Below are 18,241 nucleotides of genomic sequence, written 5' to 3'. Positions count from 1 at the left end.
CGCACCGACCTCTCTACTTTAAAGAGAAAAATCCCTCTCCATGTCCCCGTGCCTCTTTCCCGTGCGCAGCCCCGCGCTGCGGGGAAGGGCTGGCATTGCCCCTTCCCGCTTTACCTTCAAGGCACGACTTGAATTTAACTCGAGGTGGGAGAATAGTTGTTTTTCTCCTGGAATTGTGGCACGTTGGAGCTTTCTAAAATAAATCGGGCACAAGGGACGAGCTTTTCCAGTGACCTCCATCTTCAGGCAGCAGCAACCAACCCCCTCCCCGGCTCTGCGACCTTTTAATGGCTCCATTCTTTCCCAATTTACAGGAAAAACGCCCCCCTCCCAATATGCTGGATCCGGGGAATTTTGTATTCCAGCCCTTCCTATGCTCTCCCAGCCCCGGGGTTAGAAGGAGAGGAGGTGTGGAGGGAAAGGGGAGCGAAAAGGGAAGAAAAGAGAGAGTGAATGCTAAGGGGAAAAATGCTTTAAATCTTTCCTGTAAATCTCCAAATATATGAAGTCTGAGGAACAAATTCAAAGCAGGCACGGCCGCCTGAAGAGAAGTTAGAGAGAAATATTCTGTTCCATTCAAGCGCATCAAGGGTCTCGCTGAAGTCTTGTTTGGCTAAGGTCAGACGAGACTGGGTTCTCCAATAAAAATAAATCTCAAATTAATTATGGCCTCAAGCGAGGGGCCAGACGTTCGGAGCTAGTGCACTGCAGTCTGTTTTTTTGGCCTTCAGTATTTTTGGGTTTTGTGCCTCAGCTTTTCAATAACTGCGGGATGGGGGAGGGAGGGAGGGCGGGAGCTGTTTTATTGGGACATGGAACTCAAATAAAAGCATCCAGGACACCCCTGGCTCGCCCCTCATTGCGATGCAGCTTCAAAGCTCCTGCATCTTCTCCACCCCACTTTTAAGACATTATGTTTTACTTAGTACCGATTAGCGGGGAATAACTTCCCGGCTTCAACTCCCAGATCTCCTGAGCTGTTCCTGTCGGGAGGAGGGACCCGATCCTTCAGTTCTGATCCCCCCTCCCGATTCCCTTTTATTGCTGCAGCGGAGGTTTGTCCAATTCATTGGGTCTAAAACTGGGATTCGTTTCGGGGGATCAAATCCCAGGGGTGCAGTTTGGGCTTTTTGCTTGTAAGAATGTGGGGCTAGAAAAGAAACAAACACGTCGCGTTTTTCTTTCTGTGTTGGGGTCAGTGCCAGAGGAGAATCAGAGCCGGGGATTTTAAACGTTCCCTGGAGTTGGGGGAGAGTTTCCCTCCAGGGAAGGCTGGAGCGGGATAAACTCTGGCCCCCTGCAAATCCAGAAAGACGGAATTGTGCACACGTTCAGAGGGAATAGAACCTGTGGCAGGTTATCTGTAAAGCGGTATTAATATATAACACATACAGTGCACCCGCGCGGGCTCTGGAAATACACGTGTGTGGAAAGCTCCTGTTACAAAGGGGTCACTCTGTCACATTTAGTGGGAAATGAGGCTCTTTCTAGCCACAAAGCCAGGGCGTGGATGTTGGGGTTTTTTGAGCTCCCCTCCCCTATTCCCGCGTTTGTTCACAGCCACAGCTCCAGGCTGGGCTCAACGAGAGCTCAGCTGATGCTGTTGGGCTCAGAGAGGGTGACAGAAGCCAATCCCCTCTCTCCTCCTCGGAAAATCAGATTCCCAACCTGCAACGGGGAGGGTTTTTATTGTGTTTGTTCCTAGGGAATAACCGGACGGTTTTATTATGAAGTGATGTCCGCTAATCCCGTGTGGGTAACAGACAGAAAATCCAAGTCTTTGGGGTTCTGCGAGGGACTGGCACAGAACTACACCGAGGGATAACTCCTTTGGGTCTGGACACGAAACAGCTCCAGGCCACGTCCCCCCAGTGGTTCCTCATTCCTTTCGCGGATCACCCCGAACGCGGCGTTTTCACCTTCTCCGTGTGGGGCTGCTCCCAGCGGCTGCAGGACGGGGACAGGAGATGGGGACATGCCAGGCGCCCGAGATCAATATTGAGCTAATTAACAATGCCGCTCGACAATTCCGTTCCATTCGTTAACGGAGTGAAATAGAAAAGTAACAATTATAATAATAAATAACAATAATAACGATAGAGGAGTAACTGATTTCTACCAGCCTGCCCTGATGTAAGCATTTGAAATCTTCCGTGGTTGCCAAGATCAAATTATTTTCCAGCTGTCTGGCGGTGACCACATGAAACAGATCCCAATTCTTTGCTCTACGTACCTGAGAAGGGCGAGCGACAGGTCCAGAGTGGCAACAGATCCTGCTCAGCCCCGTGCCCACCTTTCCCCGCCTGTCTCGGCTCCCTCGTTGGTTAAATGCAGTAACAGTTAAAAACCCAGTTAGATAAGAGTGAAATACTCAGTAAAATACCAGTTAAAAGCTCAGTCAAATACTCAGTTAAATAACAGTTAGATACCCAGAGTCACGGCACAACCACCTAGGATGATTCAGAGTTTGGTGTCCGGAGGTTATGAATATTTCAGCCTTTTCCAAAAAGTATGGCATAACTTCAAAGGTGGGTTTGGGTTTGGTTTTGAGGTTTTTAGGGGGTATTTGTTTTTTGGGGTGTGGGGTTGTTTTGGTGTTTTTTTTGTTTGGTTTTTTTTTGGTTTTTTTTTTTTTTTTTTTTTGGGTGGGAGTGGTCTGAAAGGTGGGGGATTAAAACAGAAACAGCAAGAAAAAATAATGCACAACTTCTATTTTTCGTTATTTGGGCGGAAAAGAGCAGATTGTTCGGCTTCTCTTTAGAGTGTGTAGCACCTTCGCTCATTCCCTTATCTCTTGGATTCTCCCAAATGCTGCTTTAGACCAAACCCAGGAGGAGAAGCGCGGAGCATCCCCTGCCAGACCCAGTATCACAAGTGATCTGAGCAGGCTCCGCTCCAGTCATCGCCAGACATGCAAAAGAAACCCCTGCGGGTCACGGTGCCCGTCTGGCCATAAAATGCAGAGCTGGGTTCCAAAAATATCTCTCGGTGGGATGGCAGGGGGTCTGTGTGGCAACTGGCCGTCTTTGGGAGCGCCGGGGATGCGCGGCGGGGGCCGGATTTGTTTGTCTCTTCAGCCCGGAGCTGGGCAAAGGGGCTTTGAGGGGTCGGGCTCAGGGGGTTGTGAGGGTGTTGGGCTCAGGGGGTTTGAGATGTTGGGCTCAGGGGTTTGAGGGTGTGGGGATCAGGGGCTTTTGGGGTTGTCGGGCTCAGAGGGTTTTGAGGATGTTGGTCTCGGGATTTGAGGGTGTCGGGCTCCTCTCCCGAGAGCTGGGCCCGTTTTCAGATGATTCCCCCCGCCTCTCCCGGATCCTCAGCTCCCCCACTGTCAGTCCCGCAGCCCGACTCAAAGTGCCCTGTGAGGTTGGTGGGTGACAGGGGATTTTGTCCCCTTCCAGGGGATTTTGTCCCCTTCCTTTCGTGGTTGAGATCCTCATCCTGTCCTCTCCCTCAGCCCCCACCCGCGTTGTTTGTCGGGGCTGGTGGGGAGCGTCGTCTAGAGAGGAAACCATTCGGGTTTTGAAAGGATGCGTTTCACTCTTCCCTTTAACCTCTCGCTTTTCTGGTCGCTGCAGCCTCCTGCCATGTGGGAACCCCGAGGGGGGAGTCAGGACCGAAGCACTGCCGGGACGGGGGGCAGGACAGTGGGCACGGAAAAGCAAGAGGAATGAGGAAAGCAAAGGGTTAACGGTGATTTCTTTTAATTGAACTCCAGTTTTGTGGCCCTAGGCAAGGGGGGACCTGACCCCGCTAGCAGCATCCAGATGTGCTGCTCTCGGGGGACCCCGGCGCAGCCCCGGAGCGCGGAGCAGACAGGAGGGGCCGGGGGCGCGGGGCGAGGGGAGGCGGCCGGGCTGGCCCTGCGCTCCCCCCGCGTCTCCCGCTGCAGGCGGCCTCAATCGCTGGCAAGCAGCGAGCCAAAAACCTCCAGGTCTGGTCACGTTCAGCCCCGTGTCTGCATCCGAACTGAAAAATTGTAGCTGAATTGATGAGGCTAATTTCAGAGGAGGGGGAGGGAGGGGAGGGAGGGGCAAGGGGGATCTGCGGCTCTCTCCTGCCAGCTTCGGGCTCGGAGAAATAAAGTATTAATAAAGCATCCCTGCCGCAGCCGGGGAGAAACACTGGTGGCATTATTGCATTTCCCTTTTGGAAGGAGCAGGGGCAGGATAACTTTGGATATAATTTTGCTTCCCCTCATCCCCTTCTCCGTGGCTGGACTAAAGACAGGGGGAAACAAAAAGCCTGGACGCGACCGGCACTGGACCAGGTAACGCTCTCCACCGACGGGCAGGGTGCCCTCCTGCCCTGGCACTTTCCTCTCTTGCCTTCACCCTTCTTTCCCTCGCTGCCCTGCCCCGGTTTGTGGGAGTGGGGCAGGAGGGCCGCCCGGCTGTTGCATGATGTGTTCCGCCGTGGTTCTTTTGGCACGGGCGGGGAGCGGGACAGGCGGGTATTGTCTCATTTCCCCGGCCCTTTGGAAGGGTTCGGCTTTTCCCGGAAAGAGCAAAACGCGCGTTTCTCCTGTGCCGCTCGCTGCGGTTTGAATGAGGGAGGATCGCACGTCAGGGGCTCGCCCGCTCTGGAGCGAGGTCTAAGGGCTGCTGGCTGAGGGGTTTGTTTGCTGTGCCCGCCAGAACACGGCACCGGAGGGGCACATTCGGCTGTTCTGGTACGGATCGTGAGCTTCTGACATGCTTATCAAGTGGGGGTGTTCCCCCCGCTCTAGGGGCTTTAACATCTCCGCGAGGAGCTCGCACTGGGACAGTAGGCTGGGAAGGGACTCCCGGCACCTGAAAGAAAGGACAGAAACCCATCCATGGCAGTGCTTTCCCTTCCCAGCCCCACAGCCCACCCCGCCAGGCGAGCGGAACTGAGGGAAGGGGCGAGAGCCTCGGCTTGCCCGCAGCCCCTGTTGAATCCGTCTGTCTGTCCTGCATTGTTGCACTCTGTTGAATCCGTCTTTCTGTCCTGTATTATTGCTCTCAGCGCTCGCTCCTGGCAGCGGCTGCACCCTCGGCTCACGCTCCGTGCTAGGAGACGTGAAGAAGAGGGCTCGAAATGTGCTTTAAATACGTTTTATTCGCCAGAGTTTTTATTTTCTCCCCCCGCCTGCCGTCACCGAATTGCATTTACGGTTTTCTCCCCTTAATTTTTCCCGTTGACTGGAAAACGCATTAATAAAAAAATCTGTGGGAAGAGACGGAAATTCAGTGAGTCAGGCTAAAGCTGCTCCAGCCAAAAGAAAAAAAAAAAAAAAAAAAAAAAGGCAAAACCCCACGTTAAACGAAGCCGTGAGATGACACAGGCTGCCTAACACGGGCTGGGGTGCGAGGCAAGCTCTGCGCTGGCCGGGCTGTCCCAGCCACAAAGAGGAGCTGTGACAGAGGTGGCTATTGTTCTGCCCCTTCTTATCTAAATGGAGCAAATATCCTGTATGTAAAATATATATATTTTCACCAAGAAGGCAGGACCAGCGTAGAGACGAAGGTTTCCTCCTCGAGTGACTTCACTTCCCAAAATTAGCAGAAAAAAACGTTTCATCCGGTTAACTGTCTCTTTTTCGCTCTGCTGCAAGAAGGAAAGTTAAAAAAAGAGAGAGACCGAGAGAGAGGGAGGGAGGGAGAGAGAGGGGGAGAGGGGGTACAGAGAGAGCAACAAAACCGCTGGAAGGGCAGCGAGAAGAGCGAAAAGAGAGAGAAGGATAAAAAACTTCAGGAGGCGTCAGTCGCAGGCTAAACCGGGTCAATGTGTGGAATATTGCTGGTCCCGGCTGGAAGTTATTCCCGATGGACGGCACTATTAAGGTAAGGGTGCAGGAGGGGCTGGGGTCCCCTCGGGCTGGGGGGGCTATGGGAAGGGGCGCAGGGCTGGGGGCCGGCTCCGGCTGGGCTCCCTCCTCCTCCTCCTCCTTCTCCTCCTCCTCTTTGGCCGCCGCCGCGTCTCGGGGCTCTCCCGTGGCCTCCCCGGTGCTCGGGGGTTCGCAGCCGGTTCGTAGCCCTGGATTAGGGCCCGAGGAGGGCCGGGGAGTGCCCGGCTCGGGGGCAGTGCCAGCGGCAGCTCCGTTCCCGGCGCGGCTCGGAGCTGCCCCGCTGTCCGTCTGTCCCTGGCCCTGCTCCCTCGCCCGGCCCTGGCCGAGGCGCTCTGGCTCTGGTGGTCGCCCGTGTTCCTCCAGCAGCTTTTTTGGGTTTTTTGGCAGGGAAAAAGCCCCGGGCTGGAGGAGAACCATCAGCCTGGCTTGGGGGAAAGGGAAGCAGAGTGAGGCAAATAAACCACCAACATAACCAACCTCGGGTGGCCTTGAGCAACCGGGGACGCTGCTGGGGCTGTGCTCAGTTCCCCCTCCTGCCCTCCTGCCCTCCGGCCGCTCCTTCAGCCCCGGCAGGGATAAACCGAGCCCTTCCGCGCTCCCCGAGTGCTTCTCCAAGCCGAGGCAGCACCGGGCTGCCTTTGGGGGACCCTTGTGTGATTGTGACGGGCTCTTGGGGAGCGCTGCCGAACAGAAGCCGCTCGAACAGAGGAGCCTTGAAGCGAGAGACGCTGTGGGTGTGTTTGGGTTGGAGGATTTCGAAAGATGCCTATCGCCTGCCTGGGTGGGGTGTCGAGCTCGCCTTAAAAGTGCCTTTTTTTTTTTTTCTTTTCTTTCTTTTTTAATTTTTTTTTCCTTTTTTTTAATTTTTTTTTTTTAATTTTGCTGACCTGGGTAGAACAAAGCTGCAAACGGGCAGGAACTGAAACTGTCTCCCTTAGATTGCAGCTTGTGACAAGTGCACAGTTTGGAAAGGTCTCAAGAGAAGGGGGAGGGAAGGAGATGGGCAGGAAGAGAAAATGGAAAGAGGAAAGAGAGAATGAAAGGGTGAATGTCAGAAAGGAAGGGAGAAAGCAGGAGTGTTGAAAGCACAATATTTGGGAGGTATGGCTGGAATAAGACAGGTTTTCCCCTCCACCTCCTCAGATCTGTAGCAAAAGTAACCTGGGCCTCATTCAGGATACATTTAATGCGCCACAACTTTCTTTGATTTGTGGAGCCCTAAATATTGTGCAGTGAAAGTGCAGAAATTCCCCATCTGTGCCTTTGCTGTGCTGCACATGAGGACTCGCTTTTCTGCACAGGCCAGGAGCACCCTGCCCCATCCCTGAGCAGAGCTGGGCTGTTCCCCTCTCCCCCTCTCCCCTGGAGCCCCCCAGGAGCTGCTCCTGTCCCCCCTGCCCTGAGCTCCCCCCGGCTGCGGTTTGGGGATGAGGAACTGCAGCGCTCCGAGCTGGGCTCAGTCACGCTGGAGCTGCGGCCAAAGGAGGAACTCGGCCACAGCCCAGGTCACTGCCCGGGGCTGGGCCTGCCCTGGGGCTGCTCTGCAGCCTCTGCCACTGCCCTGCTGCCCTACCAGGGCAGGAATCTGACACTCCCGGGGCTGGGAGAACAGGATCCAGACATAGGATCCAGAGGCAGGATCGAGAGATGGGATCGAGAGATGGGATCCAGAGGCAGGATCCAGAGACAGGATCCAGAGATGGGATCCAGAGATGGGATCCAGACATAGGATCCAGACACAGGATCCAGAGACAGGATCCAGAGATAGGATTTGCTCCTGGGCTCCTTTACCAAGCTGTTCCAGGCTCAGCAGGTCCCCGTGCCCTGTTTGTCCCCTCTGCCAATGTACCCTCTTTCTGTGTTCCTGTCCTGCCCAAAGGATTAGCTGAGACTTCTTGTAAATTCTCATCCTGGGCAGAAAACCATGGCTTGGAGGCAGTGCCAGCCTCCCCACAGAGAGAGTGGCTGCAGGGAAGGGTGAGAGCCCCTTGCCTGGCTTCTCACAAGTGAAGAGCAGCACTAGAGGATGTGGCTGGAGATGCTGCAATGCTTTTGGTGTGCTGAGCTCTGTCTTTAACCCGTGCTGCAGGGTGGGTGTGACTCCAAGGGCACATCCAGAGCAAAGCAATTTAACAGCAGTCATGCCCTCAGCTTTGCTCTGCCACGCAGGCATTGATTTATCTCAGAGCTCTGCATTTTTGTTGGGAAATATATGGCAGAAAGATGCACATGAGTGACTGGAGAGCAAGAAGAACACAGAGAAAGGTTCTTTCATCATCTACAACAAGAACACGGGGCAGTCCAAGATGAAATCTGAGTTCTGGTGTGGGAAAAGGCACTTCACACCCCAAACACAGAAATGTTCCTGTTCTTGGAGAGGACAACTGCTGGATTTGGGACAGGGCTGTGCCCTCTAGATAATTTTCTTCTTGAGCAATTTAAATTTGACAAGTGGCTGGTTTTTTAAGCCTATGCAATGCTATTGCACAGACTAATTGTTTTAAGCCTTTAACTGCAGGCTGGCAGATGCAAGGGTTTGGGTCCAGCCTACTTTGCAAATCTCTCCCTTTGCCTGCAATCTCCAGTATTTGGCTTTGTCTTAGGTTGCATTACCAAGACAGGCTTGCACTTTCCTCTTCATCTTTTAAACAGAAAGGATCTTGATGACTCTCTGACTGCTGTTTTACCTCCCTAGAGTAATTTACCTGCACACCTGCCCAGCTGCAGGTGAAGGGATGAATCCACTGGAGCCTTGAGCTGTCCCAAGGGCTCAGAGCCATGCTGGGGAACAAGGCATGGACAGAGAATAATTGTGATTGGGATGATCCTTGTGGACATGGATCCCATGTGGACATTGAATGCAAGTGTGAATTGAGTTGTCCTCAGGCTTTCAACTCAAGCAAGGAATTCCATGGATATAAACATAAACCACAGGATCAGCTCGGGATTTTAAGTCATCATTGCCCACCATGCACTGACTGACATCACATGTGACAGTGCTGAGCCAATGCCCCATAAAAATGAACACATTTGTATTTATTCTCAAAGGATTATTTATCTTGAGGAGAATCAGATCACCTGCTGAGGAGGTTGGTGGCCTTTTTTGCTGCACTCTCTAAATAATCTGTGTATTACCTGCTGTGAGCAGAACTGGCTTGGGAAGTGTCCCCTGCAGCAATGCTCAAAGAGCTCTGTGGAGGAAGAAGTGCAGGAAATCTGAGTTGTTTCCACCTTCTGTTCAGATTCTGCCAATAGCACTGGCAGATGATGATTGGAGCAGTGAAACTTCTGACTCTTGTGTTTGCACTAATTTTAAATAGTCAGCAACATTTTTATTGTGCCCCTAGACATTCAAATCCCATCTTCTTTGGGTTAACACTCCACTTTGACTGACTTGCATTGTGTTTGGGGGACTTGGGTTTCATTGCCTCACAATAAATCAGAAAAGGGCACATCTCATCAACAGCAAGATGCTCATGCATGGCCTTCCTCACAATAACAATTGGTGTGGTTTCGAGCTGCTTTAATTGTTTCAGTTCCACTTTATGTGTGGAGAATAATTGAAGCAAATATACTGGCCAGAGCCTGCCTGTTCATGAAAAAGCATATTTTGTGTGGCTCTTGCCTTCATTCCAGGAAAATAAAATTATCCTGATGTTGTGGCCATCAGAGAGCCCCTCTGAGGGACGTTCAGCGAGGATTTTGTATTATTTAAGAGGAGGACAGCAGTGTCCTTGAATGGAGGACTGGTGTGTTGGCGTTGCCATAGCAAAGGGTGGGGCCGGGTTTTGGAGCAATCACGGTCGTTTGTGAGCTGGAGGCGTTTGCTCTCGCTCTCAAACTTGGCCGTGGGGATCTCAGACTAAGAAAATGTTTCCTTTTTGAGCAATTTTAGTTTGTTTGGCTCTTTTTAATCACCCCGGCTTTGGCCCCAGAGGGATGGCCTTTCCTGACTAGAGGGTGTTGACTCCTGGGGCAAGGCTCCTAATCTCCACATTGGAAAAATAATTTTAAAAATCACAAAAAATTTGAGGGATAACATGTTGCTGTCCCTCAAAAGCAGTTTGGAACAAAACCATCTGGAATTTCCAGGGCACGAACAGCAATATTCCCTCCTACCCTAATTCCCATTCAAAGACTTATATTGCATAATAACTTTCTAACATCAAAAAACATTTAGAAAGATTGTATGATGAGGATATTTTGGGGATATTTTTTGATGGGGATATTTTGAATTTTCCCCTCGAGATCTGTGTGCAAAGGGACATCTCCTGCCTTAGCATGAACCTCCAGCCTCGGTGTCCTGCTGGGTGCTACCAGCTCTGAGTGTTCAGTGCTGACTCCCAGTTGGCAGCAAACACTGGGAAAGCCTTTTCTGAGCCTGTAGCATACTTTTTCCCGCTCAAAAAAGGATGATTTCCTCAAAAAAGGAGGATTTCTCTGAAGAAAACCTTTACCCAACCAAACAATGCAAGTGCTTGGATTTGAAGCCCTCGGGGTTTTGCTGTGAGGCTTTGAGGAGGTGCTGAGAGCCTGGTGTAGTTTCTCTTCACCTCCACAGGATGTGGTCACTCAAAGGAGTAGCAATGCGTGTCTTGAGGATTTCATGCTTTTATTTGAGTTATTGATTTTAATTCTGGGCTATTCCTTCAGTGAGATGAGGGGAGGAACAGCCTCTGTCCCTGCTCGCAGCATTTCTTGCCCTGGCAGTGCTGCGGGGTGCAGGATGCTGTTCCTTGCAGGGACACCACCAGGAGCAGCACAGGGGAGGCTGCAGCTTGGAGTGAGCTCTCAGATGACACCCTGAGAGCTGAGATGTGCTGGGGGAAGGGCACTTGGAACAAGGTTTGCAGGCAGCAGAATTTATTTCCTTCAGGTCTCCCCTTCCTGGACTCATGGGAGAGTTTTCCTCTTGAGTTCAGCTCCCATCTGCTCTGAAGGGTCAGGTCTGGAACACATGAATGTACAGCCCCAGCACAGAGCACCTTCCAGCCTTTTGCCCCCACAGCCTATAAGTGTTTGAGGTTCCTTTACAGCCCCTCATCAGCTGCCCTTGAAAAACTAAAGTGTCTCCTTGTGCCTGGTTCACCTGAGCACTTACAGAGAGGCCCTGTGTCCCACCTCAGAGCAAACATGCACCAGCAGGAGCATTAAGGGAGCCAGGGGAGCATTAACTTCAGGGTTTCAGGTGTTTGGGGTTTGGTGAACCCCTGAAGCTGCAGGAGCCTGGTGTGCATGGATGTGACCCTAGAAAAAGCAGGTCTAACACATCCAGTTAAATTTTACAGCTTGGTTTGAAGCCAATTTGCATCAGAAATGTGAAATCCTCTTCAGATCTCTCACCTGAATTGGACAGCAGGTCTGTTCCTCTGCCTGTGCCTCTCCTGTGCTCTGGTACACACCTGAACACAGGTGCCCCATGAAGCTCTGGCATCAAAAGGAGCTGCCTGAGGGCACCTCAGTGAAAGGGGCCTGTCACACAGCCCTGGGCGAGGGCCAAGGACATTTCTGAGCCAACAAGAATTTTCAGACAAAAGTATGGCTGCACATTTATAGCTGGGTTTGAAATACAGCCTAAAATACCCCCCCAAGTGTGGATTTCTGCTTCCCTTGGGAATCATTAGTCTGAGGTGGAGCCGAGTGGTGGGTGCTGTGTCACCTCAGACACGTGGGCAGTGAAGGGGCCCTGGGCAGTCAGGGTGCCCTGGGCAGGCAGGGTGTGCCCTGGGCAGTGAGGGTGCCCTGGGCAGTGAGGGGTGCCCTGGGCAGTGAGGGGGTGCCCTGGGCAGGCAGGGTGTGCTCTGGGCAGTGGGGGTACCCTGGGCAGTGAGGGGGTGCCCTGGGCAGACAGGGTGCCCTGAGCAGGCAGGGTGTGTTCTGGGCAGTGAGGGGTGCCCTGGGCAGTGAGGGGGTGCCCTGGGCAGGCAGGGTGCCCTGGGCAGAGAGGGGGTGCCCTGGGCAGTGAGGGGGTGCCCTGGGCAGACAGGGTGCCCTGAGCAGGCAGGGTGTGTTCTGGGCAGTGAGGGGTGCCCTGGGCAGTGAGGGGGTGCCCTGGGCAGGCAGGGTGCCCTGGGCAGTGAGGGGTTGCCCTGGGGAGTGAGGGTGTGCCCTGGGCAGTGGGGGTACCCTGGGCAGTGAGGGGTGCCCTGGGCAGTGAGGGGGTGCCCTGGGCAGGCAGGGTGCCCTGGGCAGTGAGGGGTTGCCCTGGGGAGTGAGGGTGTGCCCTGGGCAGTGAAGGTGTGCCTTGGGCAGACAGGGTGCCCTGGGCAGTGAGGGTGTGCCCTGGGCGGTGGGGGTGCCCTGGGCAGTGAGGGGGTGCCCTGGGCGGTGAGGGGGTGCCCTGGGCAGACAGGGTGCCCTTACTACCCTTCAAGCCCTATGAACAGCAATGTGTGTGCCAGGACAGTGCCTGCTCTGCTCTGCTGAGTTCCAGGTATCAAAGCCCTTAAGATGTTGATGCATTTTCTGCTTGTTTTCTTCCTCCCTCTCATTACCAGGCCACATAATTACTGATGTGTATCTCCCCCGCCGGTAACACCCACCTGGAAACCTGGCTCTGAGCTTACCACAAACGGTGCCTCCCTCCTGCCCTCCTCCCCCACCTGAAGCTTTCCTTCAGCACGAGGCAGACCCCAAGCAAAGGGATATGCAGCAGGAGGTTCAGGCTCTCCTGACAAACCTCTTGCTTCTCCAAACAGCACCAAAGGCAAAATTTGGGAATGACACCCTGGCAAGGACCAGGGGAAATAGAGGAAGGAGGTTCAGTCACCCAGGGGTTGTGCAAAATTCCAGCCTTTGCTTCTCTTCAGGATGCTGCACAGAAAATAACCCTTCATGTGTGTTCAGCATTCTTTCTTTTCCTGATTTTTCACTAAAATCCAGTAAGAAGCACTGCCCAGGAGAGGAAGTGTCATGGATAATCTTGCTGCTTTATTTGTATTTATTTTCTTCTCGTTCTTCCAGCATAGACCAACCCAGGACTCTACCAGGGCTGTGAAGGAATCAGAAACAATTAAAATAAATTAGAAAGCCTTAAGCCCAGCCTGCCAATGCTGCACACCCAGGAACTGAATGTTACAATCCTTGTCAGTCATCCAGAGGCAGTGAAAAATAACCCAGCAGGCAGCAGAGCCTCTCATTACTCATCTGCTGGTTCCTCATTCAGCAAAAAAACTGCCCTTCTTAATACTGCTGGTTTTGATCTGAGGGGAAGAGATAAATCAGCAAGAATACAGTTTTTTAAGTTGGTTGATGAGTGAAAGAAAGAAACTGGAGTAAGGTATGGTGGGGTCAGGGGAAGGTGTGGTGAGTTCAGGAAACTGACTTCTGTATGATGAGAAAATACTCATTTGAATGGCTTCTATAGCAGTTTTTCTTAAAAAAAAAAAAAAAAACCAAAAAAAAAAACAAGATAAGGAAAAGATTAGGAGCGGTTAAAATACTCTTTTTACAGCTAAATGCAGAATTTGGCTCTCTGGTTTCTTCTGAATATCTCTTCTTGTTGTTCCAAGCTTGATTGACTTATAACTGCATCTGAACCAACCTCACATCAGTTCCTTTTTATCAGCCAGAGTGAGACTTCCTGTGCTCTGCAGTCTGGTTTCCTGATGTGTTTCCTTTTTCCTTTTAACAGAACAAAGGAAACTGTAACTCCTCTGCTGCTCCTGTTCTCCTTGGGACTGCTCACACTCTCACCATCCAACCTCTGCCTTGTCTTTTCTCTGCCTGGAGCTCCAGTGCTCTCTTCATCTCTGCCAGCTGCAGAGGGGCAAGAACTCAGTGCTATTGAAAGGAAACCACTGCCACTGGCAGCTTTGAGTAGCTAAAATGTAGTAAAGTAGAAAGGGAAATTCTTCACCCAAAGGCTCAGCGTGTCACTGCAGATATGGGATTTTTAATGTCCTGCTGAAGCAAATATCAGGTGTTGAGGTCTCAGAGATTTGCTCAGGCTGGTGTTGTGAACTTTGACACTTGAACCCAGGAATTTATGTTCTGAAATGTGTGGGCCACTGGTGGAAATATCCCCCAAAAGGTCACACATGCACAGTCACTGCCCTGGCACACAGGGAACGGCAAACCTGTACATTATATTTTAATTTGGATTATTTTCAAACCACCCCCTGAAGGGCAATTACCTCCTCTTGCCCTGGTTTCTCCTCAGCTCTGAAGGGCTGCAGCTCTCCTTCAGTCCTGCTATTCACACAAGGAACAGCCTCCTATGGCTGCAAAATCCAAATCCTGCCCTGCAGTGAGGACCCTTTTCCTTGGGAAAGCCCTTTGTCCCCAGCTGTGCTGCTGAGATGCTCCATCCTTTATAACCCCATATCTCAGAGCTGAGGTTTTTCTGCACAAAAATCCCAAGTTTTTGTTCACTTGACTGACAAGGATGCCTTGTTTTCCTGGTCAGACAGAGGAACATGAGCTCAGAGTAGGACTGAGTAGATGCCTATAAAAACCCTTCAAACACAACCAGAATCCACTGGACAAGTGCAGAGTTGATGTTAGTGCAGAGTTCAGAGCAAACTGGGCCTGATTCCCAGGAATAGACATGGGATAGCTGCAAATTCCCACTGAAATCAGTGTAGAGTTCATTCTGAGGATTTATCCCTTCATCCAGACCCAGGAGCTCAGCAGGATTTCTGTGAATTCTGTGATTAGAAAGGAGAAGGGAAATTGGGCTGTGCAGCCCCTTGGCCACCCAGGTGGGTGTGGAGCAAAGGGAATTTGCCAACTCAGCCTGCCCAGAGCAGGCAGCTGAAATCCAAGGCTCATTTATTTAAACCATCAGCACTCAGGAATGGCAGAATATGGAACAGGATTGGAGATTCTGGACTTGGCTGTTTCCTGGATATGCCTGAACCTGTGTCTATGGTGTGGAAGGGTGGCCAGAGCAAGGCCCTGGTTACACCAGGCTGAGGCAGCAGAGGATTCAGGCAGAGTTTCCAGGGAATCCTGCTCACCCAAGACTGAGGAAGCAGTAAGAGCTGCATTATTTGATCCAGGAAAAGAATTAACATCATTGCCCCCTACAGAACTGCCTTTCTGTACATTTCTGTGCACTGCTTTGAGGTGTTCTCATGCACCTTTACAGTCAGAAATGTCATTTTTAATCAAATCACTTTGGGCTGCCCAGCAAAAGGCATCAGAAAATTATACCTTCCTGCAAAGTCCAGGGGAAAATCAAGGAAGTTTTGCCTTTTCTGCTGTGTTCTGTTTATGGAACAATTTCTATACAGTGTAATTCAATTTTCATTAAAACTCCATTGATTTAATCCCTATTAAATTCTGAGGATTTGTCTGTGAGGGGTGTTCTGCAGCTCAGCCTTTAGGACTGGCTCCTGATTAGAACCAGAAGTTGTGCCTCTATGATTAATTCCCTGTATTATGGGAGTTGTCCCCAGAGGTTCCCATCAAGGAAAACCCTGGCATGTAGATGGAATAAGAGCCCAAAATCCAAGCAGGCAAAGGGGAAAAGGAAAAACAACCAGATGAAATGCAGGAAGCATCTGGTCACTCAGCAAGGCACCAACAGAGATGCAAAGATTCTGTTCACAAGTTCCTGGCGTCAGAATTGCCCAGGGACTGCTGAATTTTAAACACCTTCCAGGGTTTTACAACAGAAAAATCACCAGAGGCAGCAAGGATTGATGCAGTACAGGCTGAAAAGGGGACAGATCCCTTCAACATTGATCCCAAGAACCTGAGAGCTGTTTTGAGCAGCTGCTGGGGGTGTCTCCAAGGCCACTGAGGATCCAGACCAGAGCTCCTTCAGGGCCACTTTACTGCATCAGGGACAATTTTTCTGTCCATGACACTCCCAACCCGAAGCAGAATTCATATGACACAAGCTGTAACAGCCTTCCTTAATTAGATCTAATATGCCCATGTATATCTTTGCACAGCACAAATATTTATATTTAGCAGATATTTCTAAACTCATACATCTGACTTTGTTAGAACCAACCAAGCTTTAAAATAAGCACTCGCTGGAGTGATTGTTAGGCCAGAAGTCTCAGTATCATCCTGCAAATATTACCAAAATTGTCTTTAACAGCTCCAGTGACAGGAGAAGGAATGAGCCCTGGTGAGGGACGAGGAGCACAGGTCCCTGGTCAGGGTCTGGGGTCCTTTGAGCTGCACACATTTCTCCTGAATCTGTTTTTCTGCCAGACAAGTGGGTGTGCAAGTGTCACGTGTGTCACACTTTACCCAAGCCATGGTGAATTCCCCCAGGACACTGGGATTGTGCTGGACATCTGAGATGTCTCCAGGAGGTGAAGGGACAGATGCCATGGCTCCAGCTGCTGCCCTACCCACCCTCATCCAGCCTCTGGGCCCAGCCTCCCAGGACACGGTTTTGTCCTGCAGTCTGGGCTGCAGAAAAGGGAGCAGGAGCATGGGCAGGTCCAGGATGGAAAGTGTTCTTACCCACACAGGAACTGGACAGAGAAGATGCAGGATAGGACTTTGCCCTGGCACCTTTCAGGCTTTTTCTCTGTGCTGCTCTTGGCAGTGAGACTGGATCCTCTGGAGTGTGAGCAGAGTGTGCAAGGCTGGGTAAAACCTTACTCGAATGCAGCCCCATAGGATTCTTTTTGTGGCAGGAAAAGTGTGAATCCAATCTTAACTCCAAACTCAAACTCATTCCTGCCAGGAACAGCATTTTCTGTCTGTCAGTGTTGAAGTTGTCAATATCCCTTTGCTGCTTTCCACAGGGCACCCCACACCCAGCTCCACAGCTACAGGAATGTTTTCCCAGAGCAGCAAGAAAAGGTTTCAACAAAGGGACAGAGTTCATCCCCTTCAGAAAGGGAAAGCAATGCCCTCAAGTTCAAGCTGGCTTGTGATAAATCCTCTGGATTTGCACCACGGCATGTGAGAGCAGACATGCTCTCATCCCCACAGGACACAGCCTGCTCAGTAATGGATGGAATAAACTTGCAGTTTGCTCCCTGCTCCTCAGTTTTGGTATTCTCCTATGTCATGACTGCTGCAGGAAGGATGTAATTATGGTTGGTCGTTAGTGTGAGGAATTATTTGTGCTGCAGCAGTGCCTGGAGACCAGTGTGGTCTCTGCTGTGTGTAACAGGAGAGTCCTCCTCAAAATTCCTGAACAGTGAAGAAAAGTTAAGGCACTTAATTTGAACTCCAGAGTGGGAGCAGTTCTAGAGTTCTGCTCTGCTGTCAGACAGGAACAGGTTCTGTCATTCCTCTCCCAAAATCTCCAAGGTTTCTGTAAAGGATTTTCTTTCCACCCCCACTGCTCCCCATTGAGCAGGACTTCCGTAACTTCTTTCTTCTGAGGTTTGGACACTTTCTTCTGACTTGGGGCTGGCATTTGCTCATGACTGATTCATGCCTTTCTCATGCCAGCACCACTGCAGCACTTTCCATTCCCAGGACTTCTGTCCCCAGTGCATTTAGAGACCACTGCTGGACCTCCCCTCTGTCATTTGCTGGGACAAACAAAGCCCTTATGATCCCTTCACACCTTCCTTCTCCTGGTTATTCCTTAGCCCTCAGCTGCACCTGATCCCATCTGGATTTGCCTTTTCTCAAAAAGTGTCACAGGCTGTTCCCAGGGCTTGGCTGGAAATGCCCTCCTGATGCAATCCTGGGATTGGGATGCTTTGGCTTTTTTAGGTTCTGGTGAATCAGAAAAATCTGTGCTGTTAACTGACTCCAGCCTTTGTGTCAGCAGTGCCCAGGCTGGCTCAGTCAGCTGTGGCACCACTGTAGGATCTCAGGCACTTCACCTCTCTGTACCTCAGCTTCCACTCTGTGGGACCCAGCAAATCCTCTGTTCCCTCTCTGCCTCCTCTGCTCCAGTTGCAGCGATGCTGCCCCAAGTTGGGAATGACTTTGGCTCTGTTCAGGAGCAGCAGAGATCTCAGCCCAGGCCTGTCCTGCAATGCCATGGCATGGACAGAGGGACCAGTGGTCGTTCCCATCCTTGTCCTTCATTACCATCCCACAGCCCTCTGCCTGTCCTGACAGGTGGGTGTAGCTCCCAGCCTTTGGGGTCCTGCACGTATTTATAGCATGCCTTTGGAGAATGGCAGGAATGCTTTCCCACAGACCAAAGGCCATTCCAGAGGAGGAGGCAAGGTGTGAAGGCCTCCAGGTTTTACAGGGGTTTGCAGCAAGTGCCCTGGAGGAGGAGGAGGAGGTAGCAGAGTCCATGTGTGTGCCTGTGGAGCTGCTCCATGGATCCACACACACAGCACTGCCAGCATTTCAGCAGGGCCTAAATGCCAAATGGTTTCTTGCATAAGCCAAACTTGATGTGTTTAAAAGCCAGCAGCCAGCACAGGCTCAGGACTCTGCTCTGCTTCTCACTTTTATGCATCCATTGCTTGCAGTGTGAGGTTCTGTTGTTTCAAAACTAACAGCTGCAGGCTTCCAAAAATAAAAAAGAATTCATGAATTAAC

General features: G+C 51.4%; 1 protein-coding gene across 2 annotated transcripts in view; it reads left to right on the top strand.

Moving 5' to 3' along the window:
* Positions 1 to 18,241, top strand: part of FLI1 (Fli-1 proto-oncogene, ETS transcription factor) — a 103,001-nt gene that overhangs the window by 22,478 nt on the left and 62,282 nt on the right. The window contains exon 1 of one of the 2 annotated variants that reach the window (XM_009097826.4): positions 5,344 to 5,804. The exons of the other annotated variant lie outside the window; for it this stretch is intronic. Coding sequence (XP_009096074.1) covers positions 5,787 to 5,804 — 18 coding nt within the window. The 5' untranslated portion in view covers positions 5,344 to 5,786. Of the gene's footprint in view, positions 1 to 5,343; positions 5,805 to 18,241 lie in introns of those variants that run through there. 2 annotated transcript variants of the gene reach the window in all.

Source organism: Serinus canaria, chromosome 24, assembly GCF_022539315.1.
Source record: "Serinus canaria isolate serCan28SL12 chromosome 24, serCan2020, whole genome shotgun sequence".
Taxonomy (NCBI): domain Eukaryota; kingdom Metazoa; phylum Chordata; class Aves; order Passeriformes; family Fringillidae; genus Serinus; species Serinus canaria.
This window is presented reverse-complemented; position numbering and strand designations above follow the sequence as displayed.